The sequence below is a fragment of the Mustela putorius genome, unplaced genomic scaffold, assembly GCF_011764305.1.
Source record: "Mustela putorius furo isolate JIRA1106 unplaced genomic scaffold, ASM1176430v1.1 tig00000127_pilon_pilon_pilon, whole genome shotgun sequence".
Lineage (NCBI taxonomy): Eukaryota > Metazoa > Chordata > Mammalia > Carnivora > Mustelidae > Mustela > Mustela putorius.
In genome coordinates, this window is record NW_025421288.1 from 9,208,894 (window position 1) to 9,224,942 (window position 16,049).

The 16,049-nt window shown below is 60.1% G+C and overlaps 2 protein-coding genes across 2 annotated transcripts in view; one reads left to right on the top strand and one right to left on the bottom strand.

Moving 5' to 3' along the window:
• Positions 1-6,434: 6,434 nt before the first annotated feature.
• Positions 6,435-14,032, top strand: OTUB1 (OTU deubiquitinase, ubiquitin aldehyde binding 1). The gene is made up of 7 exons (XM_004770202.3): positions 6,435-6,576; positions 8,210-8,271; positions 8,528-8,626; positions 12,150-12,268; positions 12,516-12,600; positions 12,697-12,891; positions 13,013-14,032. Exons 1-7 carry the CDS (start codon positions 6,519-6,521, stop codon positions 13,208-13,210), a joined length of 816 nt encoding a protein of 271 aa, XP_004770259.1. The 5' UTR covers positions 6,435-6,518; the 3' UTR covers positions 13,211-14,032.
• A 211-nt stretch (positions 14,033-14,243) lies between these two features.
• MACROD1 (mono-ADP ribosylhydrolase 1) overlaps positions 14,244-16,049 on the bottom strand; it is a 141,406-nt gene continuing 139,600 nt past the window's right edge. The window contains 5 exon segments of the mRNA XM_004770200.2: positions 14,244-14,405; positions 14,700-14,781; positions 15,076-15,149; positions 15,344-15,374; positions 15,530-15,651. Coding sequence (XP_004770257.2) covers positions 14,368-14,405; positions 14,700-14,781; positions 15,076-15,149; positions 15,344-15,374; positions 15,530-15,651 — 347 coding nt within the window. The 3' untranslated portion in view covers positions 14,244-14,367.

A 16,049-nucleotide genomic window follows, 5' to 3' on the forward strand; every position in this document is an offset into this window, starting at 1 on the left:
CTTCCGAAACTCAGTGTGTGGTTGGCCTGGGCTCCTGCCTCCACACTTCAGCTGAGGCTGCTACTGGGCGGGGGTGTGGAGAAGGAGGCCCTGCTGGCCGGCGGTCCCTGCTGGCCGGCGGTCCTGTGGTAGGTCCTGCGTGCTCAGCCGTTCCTGCTGTCTGGGAGTGCTGCTTCCTTTGCCTGCTTTCCTGTGTTTGAGTGCTTTCTGGCTTCTGGGGAGGACACATGCTCCTGTTGTCACGGGGCAGCCCGCCTTGCTTGTCCCCTCTGGCTCTCTTGCTTGTGCCAAGCTCAAGGCGGTGCTGTGCGTCCATCTGTGTGTCTGCCCTGCTCCCCGGGGCCGGTCCTGCAGCTGGAAGCCCTGCGCGTGGGGCCAGCCTCCGCTTTGCTCCTGGCCAGAGGCTCCAGCCATTTCTCTGGAGCTGCTTGTCCTTCGTAGATGGAGGCGTTGCGTCGTATCTTGCTTTTTCATGTCAGCCCCAAGGCGCCTTTTAGTCCCTTGTCCACAAATGCCCGTGGGCTGACTGGCTTCCTCGTTCCCTGCCTGCTTCCCTGTCTCTTCCCTTTCTCGGCTTGGGGCCTCTGCCGCTCCTCCATTCCCAACGCCCTTCCTCGGTGACCCTGTGCTGGCTGTGGGCGTCTCCCTGCTGGGATGGGGCCTGGGAAGCGCTCCACACTGAGCTGGAATAAAGACTGCACGCGTCTGGAAAGAGCGCTCAGACCTGTGGAGGCCGCCGCAGCTCTGAGTGACTCAACAGACAGGTTCAGTGTCTCCTGTGGATCTGAGGCGTGAGTGTGTGGCTGACTTTAGGCCCCGGGTGCCCGCACACAGCCCCCCGACCCTTCTTCCGAGGGGCTTGTGTGTCCTGGCATCTGCTAACAGAAGCTGAGTGTGGCTCCTGCCCCCCCCCCCTCACTCGGCCTAGTCTTTCCTGGCCTTTTCGTTCGGTCTCTGATGCTCACGAGCCCGAGTGTCGCCCTCGGGACCCAGCACCCGACTCCTGCCCATGCTTGCTTCCCTGAGGGGTGGGGAGTTGGTTGCCTGCTTCCTAAAAGGCTTTCCCTCCACACAAACCAGACTTTGTTGTCTGGAGTTAGAGGGCCCAGAGGTTGTGCGTATTGGGCCACTGACCAGGGAAGGGGACGATCCATTAGCTGAGCGCGGGGCGTCCACGGTCACCCACGGGGACCTCAGGAGCCCTTGTCTGGGCGGGGATGGCGATCCCCTCCAGAACAACTGGGGGGCTTCCGTCTCACGCCTCACTCTGGGAGGCTTTCCTGGTCACGCTTCCTGAGCAGAGGGTTCCGAGCTACTTGGGTCTTGGTTGGCTCGGGTTTGTTGTGGGCACAGAAGAGGCCATGAAGCTGCTGCAAAACGATGTGACACCAGAAGAGCGTTTCTATGGTAACCGCACGGCCTGCCAAGACTTCCTACCGGGTGTCCCCCCATTTTTGTGCCTGTGGAACGCGGAGCGACAACTTCAGCCCAAAGCTGTGCATCTCAAGCCACTGCTCAGGTTGGTGGGAAGCCAGTGGTCAGGGCCACGTCCTCCAGAGTCTGCGTCTGAGAAGGTCCTCAGCGAGCCCTTCAGCAACTCTGGTTCCTGTTCCTCCGCAGGCTGAGTCCTGCAGCAGACGTGGGGCTGGAGGAGAGTGTGGGGTGCAAATCACCTGTCACGCTTGAACCTCATCCTCCCCTTGGTGTTCAGTGCGGCCAGCAGGTCTGACATCTGGCCACCTTTCACTGTTCCTAACCAAATTGGGGCCCTGGGTCCATTCCCTGCCGAGAAAACAAGACTCCTTGTGCTCCCAAATAGCATTTAATCAGTCGGTGTGGGTGTGTGTTAGATCCCGAGCCTGGAGGTGTAGGTGTCTGCCCTGGAAGGCACGCGGGGCTGAGGGAGGCTGCCCTCGTAGATGCTAGAAAGTCAAGAAAAGTGTATTGAGAGTCAGCAGGCCTGGGTTTGAGGCCTGGCTTGGCCATTTCTTATATGACCTTGAGCAAGTCATCTGGCCTCTCTGAGCCTGTTTTCATGATTGTAAAGGAACAGCAATGTGGCGGGCAGAATAATGCCCCTTCAGAGATGTCCGTGTCCTCATCTTGGGACTTGACAGATGTGATTCCTGGTAAGCTTGTTGAAATGGGAGATGATCCCGCAGGCCCAGTGTGACCACAGGAGTCCTTAAGTGGGACAAGAAGAACAGCAGATGGTGGATATCTCAAGAGATGCCCCCCAGAAGGACTCTGCCCATGGTGGTTGGCTTTGAAGACAGTGAAAGTGGGTCATGAGTTCAGAGATGCAGTGGCCTCTGGGAGCTGGGGACAGCCCTCAGGTTACAGCCAGCAAGAACAGGGGACCTCAGTCGTACAGGCGCAGGGAACTGGCTCTGACTGCCTGAGTAGAAACAGGTTCTCAGAGCTTCCAGAAGGAAACGCCACCTGCAGATTCCTTGACTTCCATCTGCTGAGACCCATACCAGAGCTCTGACCTCAGGAACTTTATGTGAAGTTAAACATTCGTGTCATTTTTAGCCACTAAATTGGTGGTGATTTCTTACGGCAGCAACAGGGAAGCTCTTGCAGCCTTCTCGGGCTATGAGGAGCTCTGGGGAGGGGCCGGCTCTGGGGCATCGGATCCTGAACGGACAGAGGTGCTCAGGGATGTGAGGCATTACTGGAGGGGTTTGCCCCAGTGAGGAGTGAGGGTTATTGTGGGTGTGGGAGGAGGGCAGTGGGGGGCTTTCTCTTTGCCATCTCCACCCGTCCTCTGCTTGCTTTTTGCCTTAGGTGGTCTGAATCCTGCCAGCGAGTGTCCGCCCAGCCAGCCGCCTGAAACTACAGCCCCTGCCCAGCCTCGCCGGCCCGGCCTCTGCACCAAGGCCTTCCTAGACCATGACTTTGGAGCGGGCTGCCTTTGGACCATCATGGGTTCCTGGGGCGAGAGCTGCCACGGTCCACCTGGGGTCCGGGTCCCCCCATTCCAACAGATGCCCGACTCCCAAGCTGGCCCTGGGAAGGGCCACCAAGCCCTCATCTTCGGCCCACCCTGAAGGTTTTCTTCTGCAAAGCTGTCTCCTACAGCCTCTGTGCTGTTCGTAAACTCTGTCTCTGGGGCTGAGCTTTTAGTCTGGGTCCTGGTACGGAGTCTCCTCTCTGTGCCCCTGATAGCGCCCATGAGACATGGAAGTGGGGGGTGCCCGCGGGGCTCTGAAGAGGCACCTGTCGTGTCTGTGCAGTGGAAAATAAAGTCCTCTGCTGCTTGTCACCTTTGTGACTGTTTTCAACAGCAGTCGGAACCCAAGTGCCAGCGCTGCCTGTTTTGTTGCAAAATTTAGTCATGGCCGGCGGCGCTGCTCCATTTCTGAGAGGCAAATGGGGAGGGAGAGATATATGCCCAGAGCTCCACAATGACCCCTGCGCATGTGCAGTGGGATTCTAGATGCTTTGGGATAGGGAATCAAAACCCTAAAATGGTAAAAGTAATAGAAGAGGCAGAATGAGGGTAAGAGAACAGTTATTAACTGCCACATAAATCAGCATACAGAAGATCAGGGTGAAAGTTAGCCATCCTGGGCTCGATTTGAGAGCCAAAACCTCCCTCTGGCCATTTCCTACCCCCCCCTTTGTTTTTTAAATATTTTAATTTTTTTTTTTAAGATTTTATTTTTTTGAGAGAGAGCAAGAAAGAGTATGAGCAGGGGGGAGGAGCAGAGGCAGAGGGAAAAGCCGACTCACCACTGAGCACAGAGCCCAAATGTGGGGCTCGATCCCAAGGGCCCACGATTGTGACGTGAGCTGAAGGCAGACACTTAACTGACTGAGCCACTCAGGTGTCCTTTTTTTTTAAGATTTTATTTTATTTTAAAGATTTTTATTTATTTATTTGACAGACCGAGAACATGAGTAGGCAGAGAGGCAGGCAGAGAGAGATGGGGAAGCAGGCTCCCTGCTGAGCAGACAGCCTGATGCGGGGCTGGATCCCAACTCTGGAATCATGACCTGAGCCGAAGGCAGAGGCTTTAAGCTACTGCGCCACCCAGGCGCCCCAAGATTTTATTTTTTAATAATCATTAGACCCAGTGTGGGGCTCAAACCTTCTACCCTGAGATTAAGAATCTTACCCTCCACCAACTGAGCCAGCCAGGTGCCCCTCCAAACCATTCTGCCTAAGAGGGATAGGGCTGGGCAGCAGGTTGAGAGGACCCTTGTTTACAGGTCCATTTGTATACTGAAGAGACAAGTCTGGGGTTTTTATTTATTTATTTATTTATTTAAATCCACGCATTTGTCAGAGAGACAGCGAGCACATACAGGGAGAGCAGCAGGCAGGGAGAGAGAAGCAGGCTCCCTGCTGAGCAAGGAACCCCAAGTGGGATTCGATCCCAGGACCCTGGGATCACCACCCAGGCCACAGGCAGAGGCTTAACTGACTGAGCCGCCCAGGTCTGTTTTTTAAGCCTGACACCCACCCCCGGGGAGGGAGGTGTTTACTTGGTGTTGGCAGCCTGGCTGGGCTCTAGCACCGGGTCACAACTCGCACTCCTTCTCACTTGTCAGAGCAGCTGTTTCCTGCCCTCGCCGTTAGTCCCAACCCCAGCTCCCTCATGTCCCTGTCTGCCCCACGGATGCCCTAGTCAAAATATGAAGGTGTAGAGGCGGAGTGGTCTTAACGTAGTTTTCGTTTTCAAGATTTTGAAAAGCCAAATAGAAATCATGTGGCTGTCATCAACTCTCTTAGCTCCTCCTTGGGGAATACCAGTTCTGCTAACTGGAGAGCTCACTGGCAGTTCCAGATTTCGGTGTCAAAATGGGGAAAAGGAATGAAGAGTTAGGTAAGCACCGGTCCAAACAGGGTGGACACTTTGCTTTCTTGAGCTCTGAAGCAACCCCAAGGCTCAATGATCCAATAAATAGTAGTTTGCAATGCTGCTGGAATACAAATCTGGCTGCACCTACCCCAGGACTGGGTGTAGCTCATGAGAATATTCGGTCATATTCCACTCCTGCACAGCCAGCGGGGAGTCTGAGGGGTCTGCTTGGGACTCAGGCACAGCCTCCTCCCGGCCTCAGACACTGCTGAAATGTCACGAAGAAGTTGGGAAACTGAGCCACAAACTAATTTCTCTAAACAATAGCATCTTTAGCATCTAAGACCTGCCGCTTTTTTTTTTTTTTTAAAGTAAACTCTATCCCCAATATGGGGCTTGAGCTCACGACCCCAAAATCAAGAGCTGCACGTTCTACAGATTAAGCCAGCCAGGCACCCCGCCCTTGCTGCTCCTAAACTTATTTTTGGGTAATTCACAGGCAATTTTAAAAAAATATTTTATTTATTGATTTGACAGATAGTACAAGAAGACAGAGAGGCAGGCAGAGGGAGAGGGAGAAGCAGGCTCCCCGCTGAGCAAGGAGCTCAATGTGGGACTCGATTCCAGGACCCTTCGGATCATGACCTAAGCGGAAGGCAGCCACCCAACCGACTGAGCCACCCAGGTGCCCCAATTCACAGGCAGTTTTAATAGGCTACACAGAGACATCCTGAGTGCTCTTTACCCAGTTTCCGCCATTGCTAAATCCCGCAAAACTACTGGACAGCACATACCAGAGTATTCGTACACTGTCAGGATATAGAACATTTCAGGGGCACCTGGTTGGCTCAGTAGGTAGACCATGCAACTCCTGATCTCCAGGTGGAGAGTTCAATACCTGTCTTGGGGGTAGAGTCTCTGAATCTCTGGTTGTGAGTCTGAACCCCACATTGGGTGTAGAGATTACTTAAAAATAAAATCTAGAACATTTCCATTTCCACCATTTCTAGAACATCTCCATTTCCATCGCTCCTGCATCCTTTTTACAATCACAACCACTCCCCTCCGGCCTCCCAACCCTTCCCTTAACTTCTGACAACCACTAATGTTTTCCATTTTTATCAACTCAAAAAGAGGAGGGGGGACTCTGCTTTTCTCCTAACCAGAGAGGCACGGAGTCCAAAGTTAGGTTCCAAGACTTTGGCCTTGACCGTAAGGGACGTTCTCCCCGCCGGAACAGGACACCGACGTCCGCTCAGAAGCGAGACCCCGTGGAACCGGGCGGTGATGCCCTGGGGCTCCCACGTTAGCACGATCCTCCGCCAGGCTCTCCCCACTGCAGGCGGTGCCAGGAGTTCCGGGGTCCGCAGCAGCACCGCTGCCTCCGGTGATTTTAACCTCACCTTCCCACTCATCTCGGTAACACAATCCGCGCTTCGAACTCCAGTGCAAAGAAACCTGAATTGCCTCCGGGAGGCTCTTGCCGTCGGGAACGTCGGGCAACGGGAAGATGGAGACCAGCAGGAGTGCGGCTGGAGGGTGGGCGGGGCGGCAGCCGCACCTGACTGCGAGCCCCACAGGTGACTGCGCCCGAGGGGATCCCGTCGCTAGGGGCGTTGCCAAGGAGGGGCCACGAGGAGGGGCTCCCTTCCGGGAGGAGGGCAACTGCTAACCCGGAAGCGGTCGGCAGTGCGGCGCTGTTTAAAGATGGCGGCGGAGGAACCTCAGCAGCAGAAGCAGGAGCCGCTCGGCAGCGACTCCGAAGGTACTGACCCGGGGAGGACCACCCGGCCCGGGCTAACAGGGGCGATGCCGGGTCGCCGGTTCCCGAGGAGGCTGGGCACGGGGCCGCCGGCGGCCGGAGGCGAAACGCACGGACGGCCCTTTCTTCCACTGCCACCGCCTCCCCTCCCCCTCACAATGGAAGGAGCCGCTGCCGCGACCCTCGGCCGGCCGGGCCGGCGGTCGAGCGAGCGAGCGGGGCGGGCCCAGGCCTGCGGCTCTTTCCCTCCGCGCGCTCCCGGGGCGGGGCCTGAGCCGCCCCGCCCCCCGCCCAGCCCCTCCGCGCCGGCCGCCCGGCTCCCGGGTCCCCAGCCCTCCGGTCCCAGTCCTTGCAGTCGGGCCGGGGCCTATAGGCCGGGCCCTGGCAGCCCGCCTTCTCCAGAGCAGCCCGCGCCCGGCAGGGCGTCGAGTTACGCCAGGCCGCGGAGCACAAAGGACTGGGCGGGCCGCTCGGGATGCTGCGGGCGGCCGCCGTGCGTGCCCCTGAGGACTGCAGCCTTCGTTTCCGGTAGAGCCCCCTCTTCTGGCTTTGCAGCCCCTTTCCGCCTGCCTAGGCATTGTTTTCTTAGACCTCTGGAGGGGGACCTTTCAAAAACGGTGCCGCCCTCTCCCTTTCCACCCACGGTTAGGCCGCGGGGACCGAGTAGGTCAGTTGAGTGGGAGAGACTGCCGTGTTTCAGGGCAGCGTAAGGGACGGGTCAGGGCCCCACTGAGGATCCGGGATGCCCAGGCCCGAAAGGGTTGGTCTTAAAAATCATTTAGCGCACACACACCCACTTCTAACCGCACACTGGAGAGACTGAATGCTGGGAGGCGCAGGCCCCCGGCAGGGACTTTCTCGGGATCACACGAGAGAGGGACCAGAGATCAGGTCTTCTGGCTTCTCACCAGTGGCTGTTGAGGGTGGGGTCCACAGGTTCACTGATGAACACTTACCAGTGTGCCTTCAGGGTACCCCCCCTCCCTCTTGACACTTCAATGAGGGGAGAAAGGTGGTGGTAGCCCCGCTTTCCAGCCGAGGAAAGGCCTCTGCAGCGAGGTAGCAGAGGAAATACTGTGGTAAGGAGCCCAGACTTTAGAATTAGGCACACCTGGGTTTGCGCTCAGGCCTTTGCTAGTTATGACCTTGGACAGGTTATTTCGCCTGTCTGCGTTTGGTATTTGTAAAAGGGGCATTAAGAAAACCCAGCACAACAGAAGGCGGAAGGGTGTGATGGACTAAAGTGCAGGTTTATGGGACGCTGTCCTCCAGCCCGGAACTCTGCCTCCTCATCTTACTTTCCCCAAGAGACCCTGCCTGGCCCCAGAGCATTCTTGGGCTGCTGGGAATTGATGTTAGAAAGTGAGGGTCAGGGGAGGGGGTGTTTAGAGCTGAATGAGTACACCTTGGGGCAGAACACATCTTTGCCCTTTCATTTTAAAGATGAGAAAATGAGGGCCTGGGAGGGAAGGGAGTTGGCCAAGATCACACCATCGGGGTAGAGCAGTGTGTGAAATGCAGACTTGCAGATTCCAGGCCTGCCCTTCCTGGTCCTGGCTGCTCGTCACTGGCCCAGCTGCCTGGCATGGAGAGAGCTAGGGCCCACGGTAATCCTTGGCTTGCTTCCTTCTTCCAGGTGTTAACTGTCTTGCTTATGATGAAGCCATCATGGCTCAGCAGGACCGAATTCAGCAAGAGGTGAGGGGCTGTGGCCATTGGCCCTGTTGTGGGGAAGCATAGCCTGGGCCTGAGGCCTGTTACTTATCTCTGCTGTGGAAGCCTCCTCCTCTCCAAGCTGTGCTAGGTTCTGGATGTCTTGGGGAGGGACAGGATGGGGGGTGTCATTGTGGCACGGGGTGATTGCTTTAGCTCTCCTCCTTTAGGTGTTCTGGCCGTTAGGTGTGGGTCACTCCATCTGCGTGCCAGAGCGTGATAGATTTCCTTCCCCCTGCAGATTGCTGTGCAGAACCCTCTGGTCTCGGAGCGGCTGGAACTTTCGGTCCTGTACAAGGAATATGCTGAGGATGACAACATCTATCAACAGAAGATCAAGGTGGGAGCCTGGCTGAGGGGTAGGAGTGTGTCTGCTTCAGACCCGCTCCTTGCTGGCCTGGCCTCAGAGAGGGTTGCGTGTTGGGGGAGCCCTCTGCTTGCCTGTTCTCAAGTGTGCGGGCTCAGGAATCAAAAAGACCTCGATTGCCAGCCTGACTCTGCCGTGCAGCAGCTGTGTCCTCGGCAGGTCCTTCAGTGTCTCTGAGCTGTGGAATCCTCTGCTGTGCGATCAGAATGAAGCAAGCATCTGCTCATGGGGTGGTTGTTGAGGCCTGTGGGGCCTGGTGCAGGCTGGGTAGGAGCTGCGGTCTCCTGCTGCTCGCCAGGGGGCTGAGCGGCTGGGAGAGGCGGGTCCTGGCAGAGGCACTTCCTGCTGCCTGTCTCTGGGATCTTGTGGAGCGCTAGCCAGCAGTGGGGCACAGGGGCCTGCGGACCTGTGCAAGGCCCAGCTCTCTCACAGCCTGAGGTGAGACCCTTAACCACTCGCTCTCCTTGGGAGCCCACACAGTGAGTGTGTGTAAATAGTATCCGGTGGGCACAGCTTGAGGGTTTAGTAAATCTCCCTACCCCCATCGCCGTCCCAAGATCAGAGATGCTTCAAGCCTTCCTCCTGAAGGGAGGGGCCTTTGGGGTTATGCACATCAGGGGCCAGGGAGCTTGGTGATGGAAAGTGGCCAGGGAAGGTGGTAGACGGTACCGCAGCTCTAGCAGAAGCCCCCAGGGCAAATAAGAGTGTCCATGCCTATCACTCTATTGTTTCTGGATTTGTTTTTCCAAAACAATCCAGAAATAAGGATTTTGATGTGAATCTCCTACTTCAAATGTAAAATGTTCTGTGGCCCAAACAGCACACCTGCAGGCCAGATCCTGTGGTGTGGGGCCTGTGGTCTACTCTGACCCCCAGCTCAGAGTGTGATTTACCCAAGAGGACTATGGAGAGCTGACGGCACTGGCTTTGGGGCCTGATAGATCAGGATTCAAGTTCTGGCTTCACTTTTGGCTGTGTGAATTTCGGCACTGAATTTCTTGGAGCCTCTGTTGTTCTTCCCGCTGAGTCATTCAGCAAATGTTTGAGTGTCCACTGTGCGTGGTCTGTGCGGGTGGTCTGCCCTAGTGCTGGTGACACCCCTACTCTGTGCCAGGAAGGTCCTCAGCCTGGACAGCAGAACCCAAGCAGACGTGGGCGCCTCTGCTCCTCTGTGAGGGTTTAGGGCAGTGGACACTAGCTGGCCGCAAAGGGCCTGGCACGGGGCAAGTGCTTGGGATGATTGTAGTAGCTTTTCCAATAGCTACAACAATCTGGGCTCTAAGTGTGCATTGTGTGCTGTAACTGACCGTTTGTGAGCACGTGCTGGGGGCCGGGCACTGGTCTGGGTACCGGCAGCAGAGTGAGGAGCTGACTCGCTCCTGCCCCCACAAAGCTCGTGTGTCCCAGTGGGAAGACGGAATCAGGCAGAGGGACTTAGGGTGTCAATGGCAGAAGGCGGTGAGGGCTCTGGAGACAAGTATAGCCGGGAAGGGAGAGAGGGAGTGGGAGGTCAGGTGGAGGGCCGAGCCGAGAGGGTGGCGTTGGCGTGATATCCGGGGAGCAGGCTGTGGGCGCTGGGCGGAGTGGGGCAGGCCAGGGCCGGGCTGAGGTGCTGCGGGGGAGCAGCACAGGGCTGGGAGCCGGCCCGGGGCCAGGGAGAGGAGGAGTGTTCACAGGTTTCTCTGGTTCCTCTGGCTGCTGGAGCAGGGACACCTGGGAGGAGGCCTGGAGGTGGGAGTGGGGGTGGGAGGAGTGCCCGAGGGTCTTGAGAAGCTGCCGACAGGAGACTTGGTGGATTGAAGCCTGTGTTGGATTGGGGGTGGGGGGCGCTGGCGGTGGTGATAGGTTTTGGCTAGAACAGCCAAGGGGCCGCGCCTCGCACTTGCCCCCCACCCCGAGGGGTGGGCTCTGAGGTGAGGGGCCCCGTGGGGGTCAGGATGGGCCCATGGGGTTGGGCAGCCCAGACAGGACAAGCAGGTGAGGCACAAGGTTGGGAGTCAAGGGCCGAGACGGGGCAGGCGGGGAGTTACATTTGTGGCTGTTGGAATCCCGAGAGCAGCAATGGTGAGGGATGAGTGACGCTGTCCCAGGCCCGAGTGGGGTGACGCGTGCCGCGCCCCCCCCAGCCCCCCCCGCCGCCATCCCATGCAGCCACTGCAGCGGGAGGGCGTGTGTGCAGGTGGCGCGTGCTGTGTGCTGTCTTGTGTAGTTTGGTAGCGGCCCTGACAAGGTGAAAAGACAAGGAAGACACGGCGAGGCTAGGGCCCGTGTGCTGTGCACGGGACAGGCTGGACGAGGAGGGGTGGAGCGGTGGGTGGATGGATCACGTGACGGGGGGCGTTTCCCCCACCCTCGTGGCAAAGGCTGTGAGCAGCCAGTCTGGGGAGGAGCGGGCTTGGCCCTTGGATTGAAAGGGCAGGTGTGGCCTTGACTAGAGTGAAAGCCTGCTTGGATCAAGTTTGCGGGAGAGCAGTGGGGACTGTGGGCGCCGACGACGTCCAGAGCAGTTTCGCTGTAAAGGAGAGAAATGGGGTGGTAGCTGGGGAGGAGTTCGTTCTCGTGAAGCAGAGGATTTTTTTTCTTTAAGCAAGAACCAGCCTTATATTTGTATGTTGAGTCTAAACCAGTAGGGAGAGGGAAATGCGTGATGCAGGAGGGAGGGGGCGCTTCCTGGAACAATGTCCTTGAGCCCAAGGGAGGGGACCGGCTCTGAGGTGGACCAGGGGGGCGGCTGGGGGAGCCTCAGCCCCTCCGGGGAGCAGGAGAGAAGGCTGCGGCAGGTGTCCCGGGGCTCAGGGGTTCTCGGTGAAAGTCCTCAGGAAGAAAGCGAGGTCACTGGGAAGAGGGGGGGTTAAAGTGAATGGAGCGAATGGAGCGGGCGTGAGATGGCCCAGGGGAGGGAGGCCTGGCAGCCTCAGTGGCCCACGTGTGTGGGGAGGTCGGTCAGACGGAGGCAGTGGCGTCGGGTGACGGGAGGAAAGCAGAGCTGGCCCTGAGCAGGGGCCTGTGATCAGGCAGCGGGTGGAGGAGACCAGGGATGCTGTTCTCCAGGCGGGGATTGCCGTGTGGAGCCCAGCCCTGGACCCGCATCCTAATTTTTTTGCCCTCGACTCATGATTTGAAAGACCGCTCTCTGGAAAAACCGTGTTCGACCAGCACGAATTCATCTGGCCATTTTCAGGAAGAAACGGCCCGTGGGCCCAGTTGCCCGGCAGGCCCGGGGGCTGGTGACGACGCCCGGATGCCCAGCAGTCAGTGTGTGCCTAAGTTCTGGGGTCCTGAGGCTGCTGGGGCTCCAGCCAGTGGGTCTCCCATCCGACTCCCATCGCCGGAGTCAGTGGCCAAGGATGGCAGGTGGCTGCTGGGAGCTCCGTTGGCCCTGCTATGGTGTGACCTCTGTCAAGGACAAGGATGGGGGGTGTTCCCTTGGCCTACCCTGGTTCTGGCCTGGTGTTGACGGGCCTGGGGGTGGGGTGGGGGTGCTGCCTCTTTGCAGGATCTCCACAAAAAGTACTCCTACATCCGCAAGACCAGGCCTGATGGAAACTGCTTCTACCGAGCTTTCGGATTCTCGCACTTGGAGGCGCTGCTAGACGACAGCAAGGAATTGCAGCGGTGAGGCGGGTGGGCGCCTGGGCGCAGTGGGAGTTCCAGGAAGGGCCGCCCGGGGCTCCTTCCCACTCTTGGGGCCTAGGAGGTGCAGCCCCCAGCTAAGGCCCTAAGGCTGGGCTCCTGCTTTGGTGTTCCGTGCTGAGCTGCACCACTGTGCCCCCCTGCCAGCCTTGGCCGGTGCCCCAGCTCTGGGCCAGCCTTGCTGCTGCCCCGTGAGCCCATGCCGGCCTCCCTTGCCCCCTCCCCCTAGGTTTAAGGCGGTGTCTGCCAAGAGCAAAGAGGACCTGGTGTCCCAGGGCTTCACTGAGTTCACAATCGAGGATTTCCACAACACGGTGAGCCCAGCCATAGCCCCATCGCCCTCCCGGCCGGGGTGGGGGTGGGGTGACCCGGCCGCGGCGGGGCTGACCCCTCTGTCTCTCGGGCGGCAGTTCATGGACCTGATCGAGCAGGTGGAGAAGCAGACCTCCGTGGCCGACCTGCTGGCCTCCTTCAACGACCAGAGCACGTCGGACTACCTGGTGGTGTACTTGCGGCTGCTCACGTCTGGCTACCTGCAGCGGGAGAGCAAGTTCTTCGAGCACTTCATCGAGGGCGGGCGGACGGTTAAGGAGTTCTGCCAGCAGGTGCCGCCCCCCCCTTTCCCTCTGGCCGTGGGGCGGGTGAGGGGCACGGGGGGGGGGGCAGGGTGTCCCCCCCCCCCCCACTGGGCTCTGACCACCCCACCCCGCCCTGCCTGTGCTGCAGGAGGTGGAGCCCATGTGCAAGGAGAGCGACCACATCCACATCATCGCGCTGGCGCAGGCCCTCAGCGTCTCCATCCAGGTGGAGTACATGGACCGCGGCGAGGGCGGCACCACCAACCCGCACATCTTCCCCGAGGGCTCTGAGCCCAAGGTGTACCTCCTCTACCGGCCAGGACACTACGATATCCTCTACAAATAGGGCCGGCCCCGGCGTGCCACGGCCCCGCCTGCCCTCCCCTCTGCCAGGCGCTAGACATGTACAGAGGTCTTCTGTGGTTGTAAATGGTCATATTTCACTCCCCCTCCCCCCGCCCCATCACGCAACCTTCCACGTTTTATTAAAGGGGATGCTGGTGGTGAGCCGCGTGTGTGCGTGTCCCTGCTCTGCTGCTGCCTGCCTGGCCGCTGTGTGTCTGGCTGTCCCCCTGCCGCCCCCTGTCCACACCCGAGCCCCCCCACCAGGAGCAGTTTTGAGGGGCCTAGGCCTCTTGGGGACCCCTCCTGGTTACCTGCTTCCTTCCCTTCAGGCACCCAGGCCTCCCTTCCTCTCCTTAGCTGGCTCAGGGGCTTCCACGAGAATCTGGGAGGTTCTTTGGGGCCTTGCCCAGGGACCTAGGATTTGGGCTAGCCCAAGCTTCAGGCTGCTCCCTCCTAGGCCCTGACTCCACCAAGCTGTCCTGCTCAGGGCCGCCCTCCCCTCAGGACAGGTTGTGAGGGTCGGGCACCCCCATGGACCCCGCAAATGGTACCCACCTGGCTGGGGAGGGGCAGCCTTCAAGCCGGCGCTTGGTCCGTGGTCCTGAGGTCGAGGCAGGGCTTTGCCAGGCGCCGTTCCTCCCCACCTCTCCCCCTGCCTGTGCCTGCTTTGCACCCCCTTTGCTTGGGCCACAGTGTCTCTGCATCGCCTGCCTTTTTGCCTTTACCTCTCTCTTCCTCCAGCCCAGCACATGTGGGCTCTTGGCCCCCAGGCTGTGAGCTCCTCGGGGGCAGGCCCTCAATAAATGTCAAGTGCTGCCGCCCACCTCTGCCGTCCAGCCCGTCCCTCCGCCCGCCCGGCTCACCAAGCGCTCTCGCCACCCTGTTAAGCCAGAGCCACCCTGTTAAGCCAGAGCCACCCTGTTAAGCCAGAGCCACCCTGTTAAGCCAGAGCCACCCTGTTAAGCCAGAGCCACTCATCTGCACCTCTGGGCTGCAGCCTCCTTCCCCAGCCAGCACTCAGACAGGAGGCCTGCTGCAACAGGGGTGGTCTTTATTAGAAGCCTGGAGGTGGGGGTTGCTGGGAGAAAGGGGAGGTGCTGAGGGAAAGAAGAGGGTGGGGGGTGGGGCCCAGGCCCAGCTGCAGCCTTCAGGGACCTCTTAGAGCTGGGAGCGAGGTCCAGCAGGCCCCGGCCAGTCTGTGGGCAGAGCAGAATGGTCAGGGAGTGGGGGCCCTGGGCTTCCCCCAGCCTCCCAGGCTGCCCTCCTGGCTTTCCTGCGTGGGGGTGAGTGGGGGGCAGGGAGTGAGCCCCTGTGTTAGTGGTCAGGTTAGTGGGCAGCCACGTGGTGGGCCAGGCCCTGCTTACCGGTCCTGGGCAGGGTGGGCGGCCGGTGGTTAGGCTGGAAGGCAGAGGACAGTGAGAGCCTGCCTGGGGTGGCTGGGGGCGGGGTGGAGCCAGCGAGGGCGCGGGGGGGGGGGGGGCGCTACTCACCCACGGGGAAGTAGTGGGGGAGCCGCTGCAGGTAGATGCTCTCGTCCTTCTCCAGGAACACGCAGATGATGAGCCGGTCCACCTGCGCCAGGACCGGCTTAGCCTTGGCGGGGGCCACCCGCACCCAGGCTGCCTGGCCTCACTGCTGCCCCCACCGCTGCAGGTTTTCACCTGCCTTGCTCCTGGGGGTGGGGGAGGTGCCCACAGACCCTTCACCGAAGCTTCGCGGTTCACCGCGCTTGACCGCCCCCGCCCGGGCTCAGGAGAGCAAACTGGTCCGAGGGAAGGGGAGGGGCTGCATCGAGGGCTGGTTAGCGGAGTCGGGGTGCACCCCCCTCATCCCTGTCTGATCCCCTGGACCGGGCCCAGGACTCACCTTGTCCTTGTGTTGCTCCAGCCACTCGCGCAGCGTGGCCAGCACTACCTCCGCCGCTGCCTCGCTGGGGTAACCTGGGGACCCCGCCGGGCGGGAGTGAGCCCAGGGTCTGGCCCGCCCCCTCACCCTCTTGGGACCCGCCCAACTCCACCCCTTTCCCCCGTCGGCCGGGGTCCCTTCCAGCGTCTGGGCCCACCCACTTCCTAGCCCCGCTCCGCCCCCTTCCATACCTTCCCCCCCCGCCCTCCACGCACCGCCCCCAACTCACCAAAAACGCCGGTGGAGATGCAGGGGAATGCCTGGAGCGGGCGCGGGAGGTGAGAGGGAATTGGAGACAGCGTCACTCTCCGCCCACCTCCCGCCGGTCGCCGGGGTGGGGGGTGGCGCGAGGCTCCTCCCGGGGGCCCAGGGTCCAGGCCGCCCCCACCCACCGCCTGGAGCCCCGCCCCCTCACCGCGGAGCGGAGCCGATGCTCCAGCAGCAGGTCGAGGCTGCTCAGGTAGCAGCTGCGGAGCTCCGCCGCCTGGCTGGCGCTGGGCTCTCCGTGGGCGATGGGTCCCACCGTGTGGATGACATCTAGGAGAGGCGACGGGGTCAGACCGGCCGGGGTGTCCACGGGGTCAGAGGCTTACTCCCCCTGCCGGCCTGGGCCTGGAGGACACAGGAAACAGGACCTCTCCCCAAATTCTGAGAATCCCCGGGGAGGACCCCACCCATGCGGGGACTCAGGTGTGCCCTCGAGCTCAAGTGCTCTCTTCTATAGTGACTGGCAGGTCCGCCCTGCCCTCACCACGTCTGTACGGACCCGGCTGAGACGTGGGGCAGAGTGGGCGAGCGAAGGTACTGCTCCCTCAGCTCGTCCCCTCCCCGGCTCCACGCATTCCTCTCCCGCCACCCGCTTCCCGGTGGGTTTGAGCGGGGGCCGGCTCCTGGCACTAAAGGTTAATCAGTGACCCCTGAGGGGGCCTCCAGCA

What these genes read in the sequence shown, in the direction of transcription:
- OTUB1 (XM_004770202.3), top strand. Translation starts at nt 6,519, where the DNA reads ATGGCGGCGGAGGAACCTCAGCAGCAGAAGCAGGAGCCGCTCGGCAGC. An exon ending in TCTATCAACAGAAGATCAAG is followed by an intron (nt 8,627 to 12,149) that starts GTGGGAGCCTGG and finishes GCCTCTTTGCAG; the next exon opens with GATCTCCACAAAAAGTACTC. An exon ending in GACAGCAAGGAATTGCAGCG is followed by an intron (nt 12,269 to 12,515) that starts GTGAGGCGGGTG and finishes CCCTCCCCCTAG; the next exon opens with GTTTAAGGCGGTGTCTGCCA.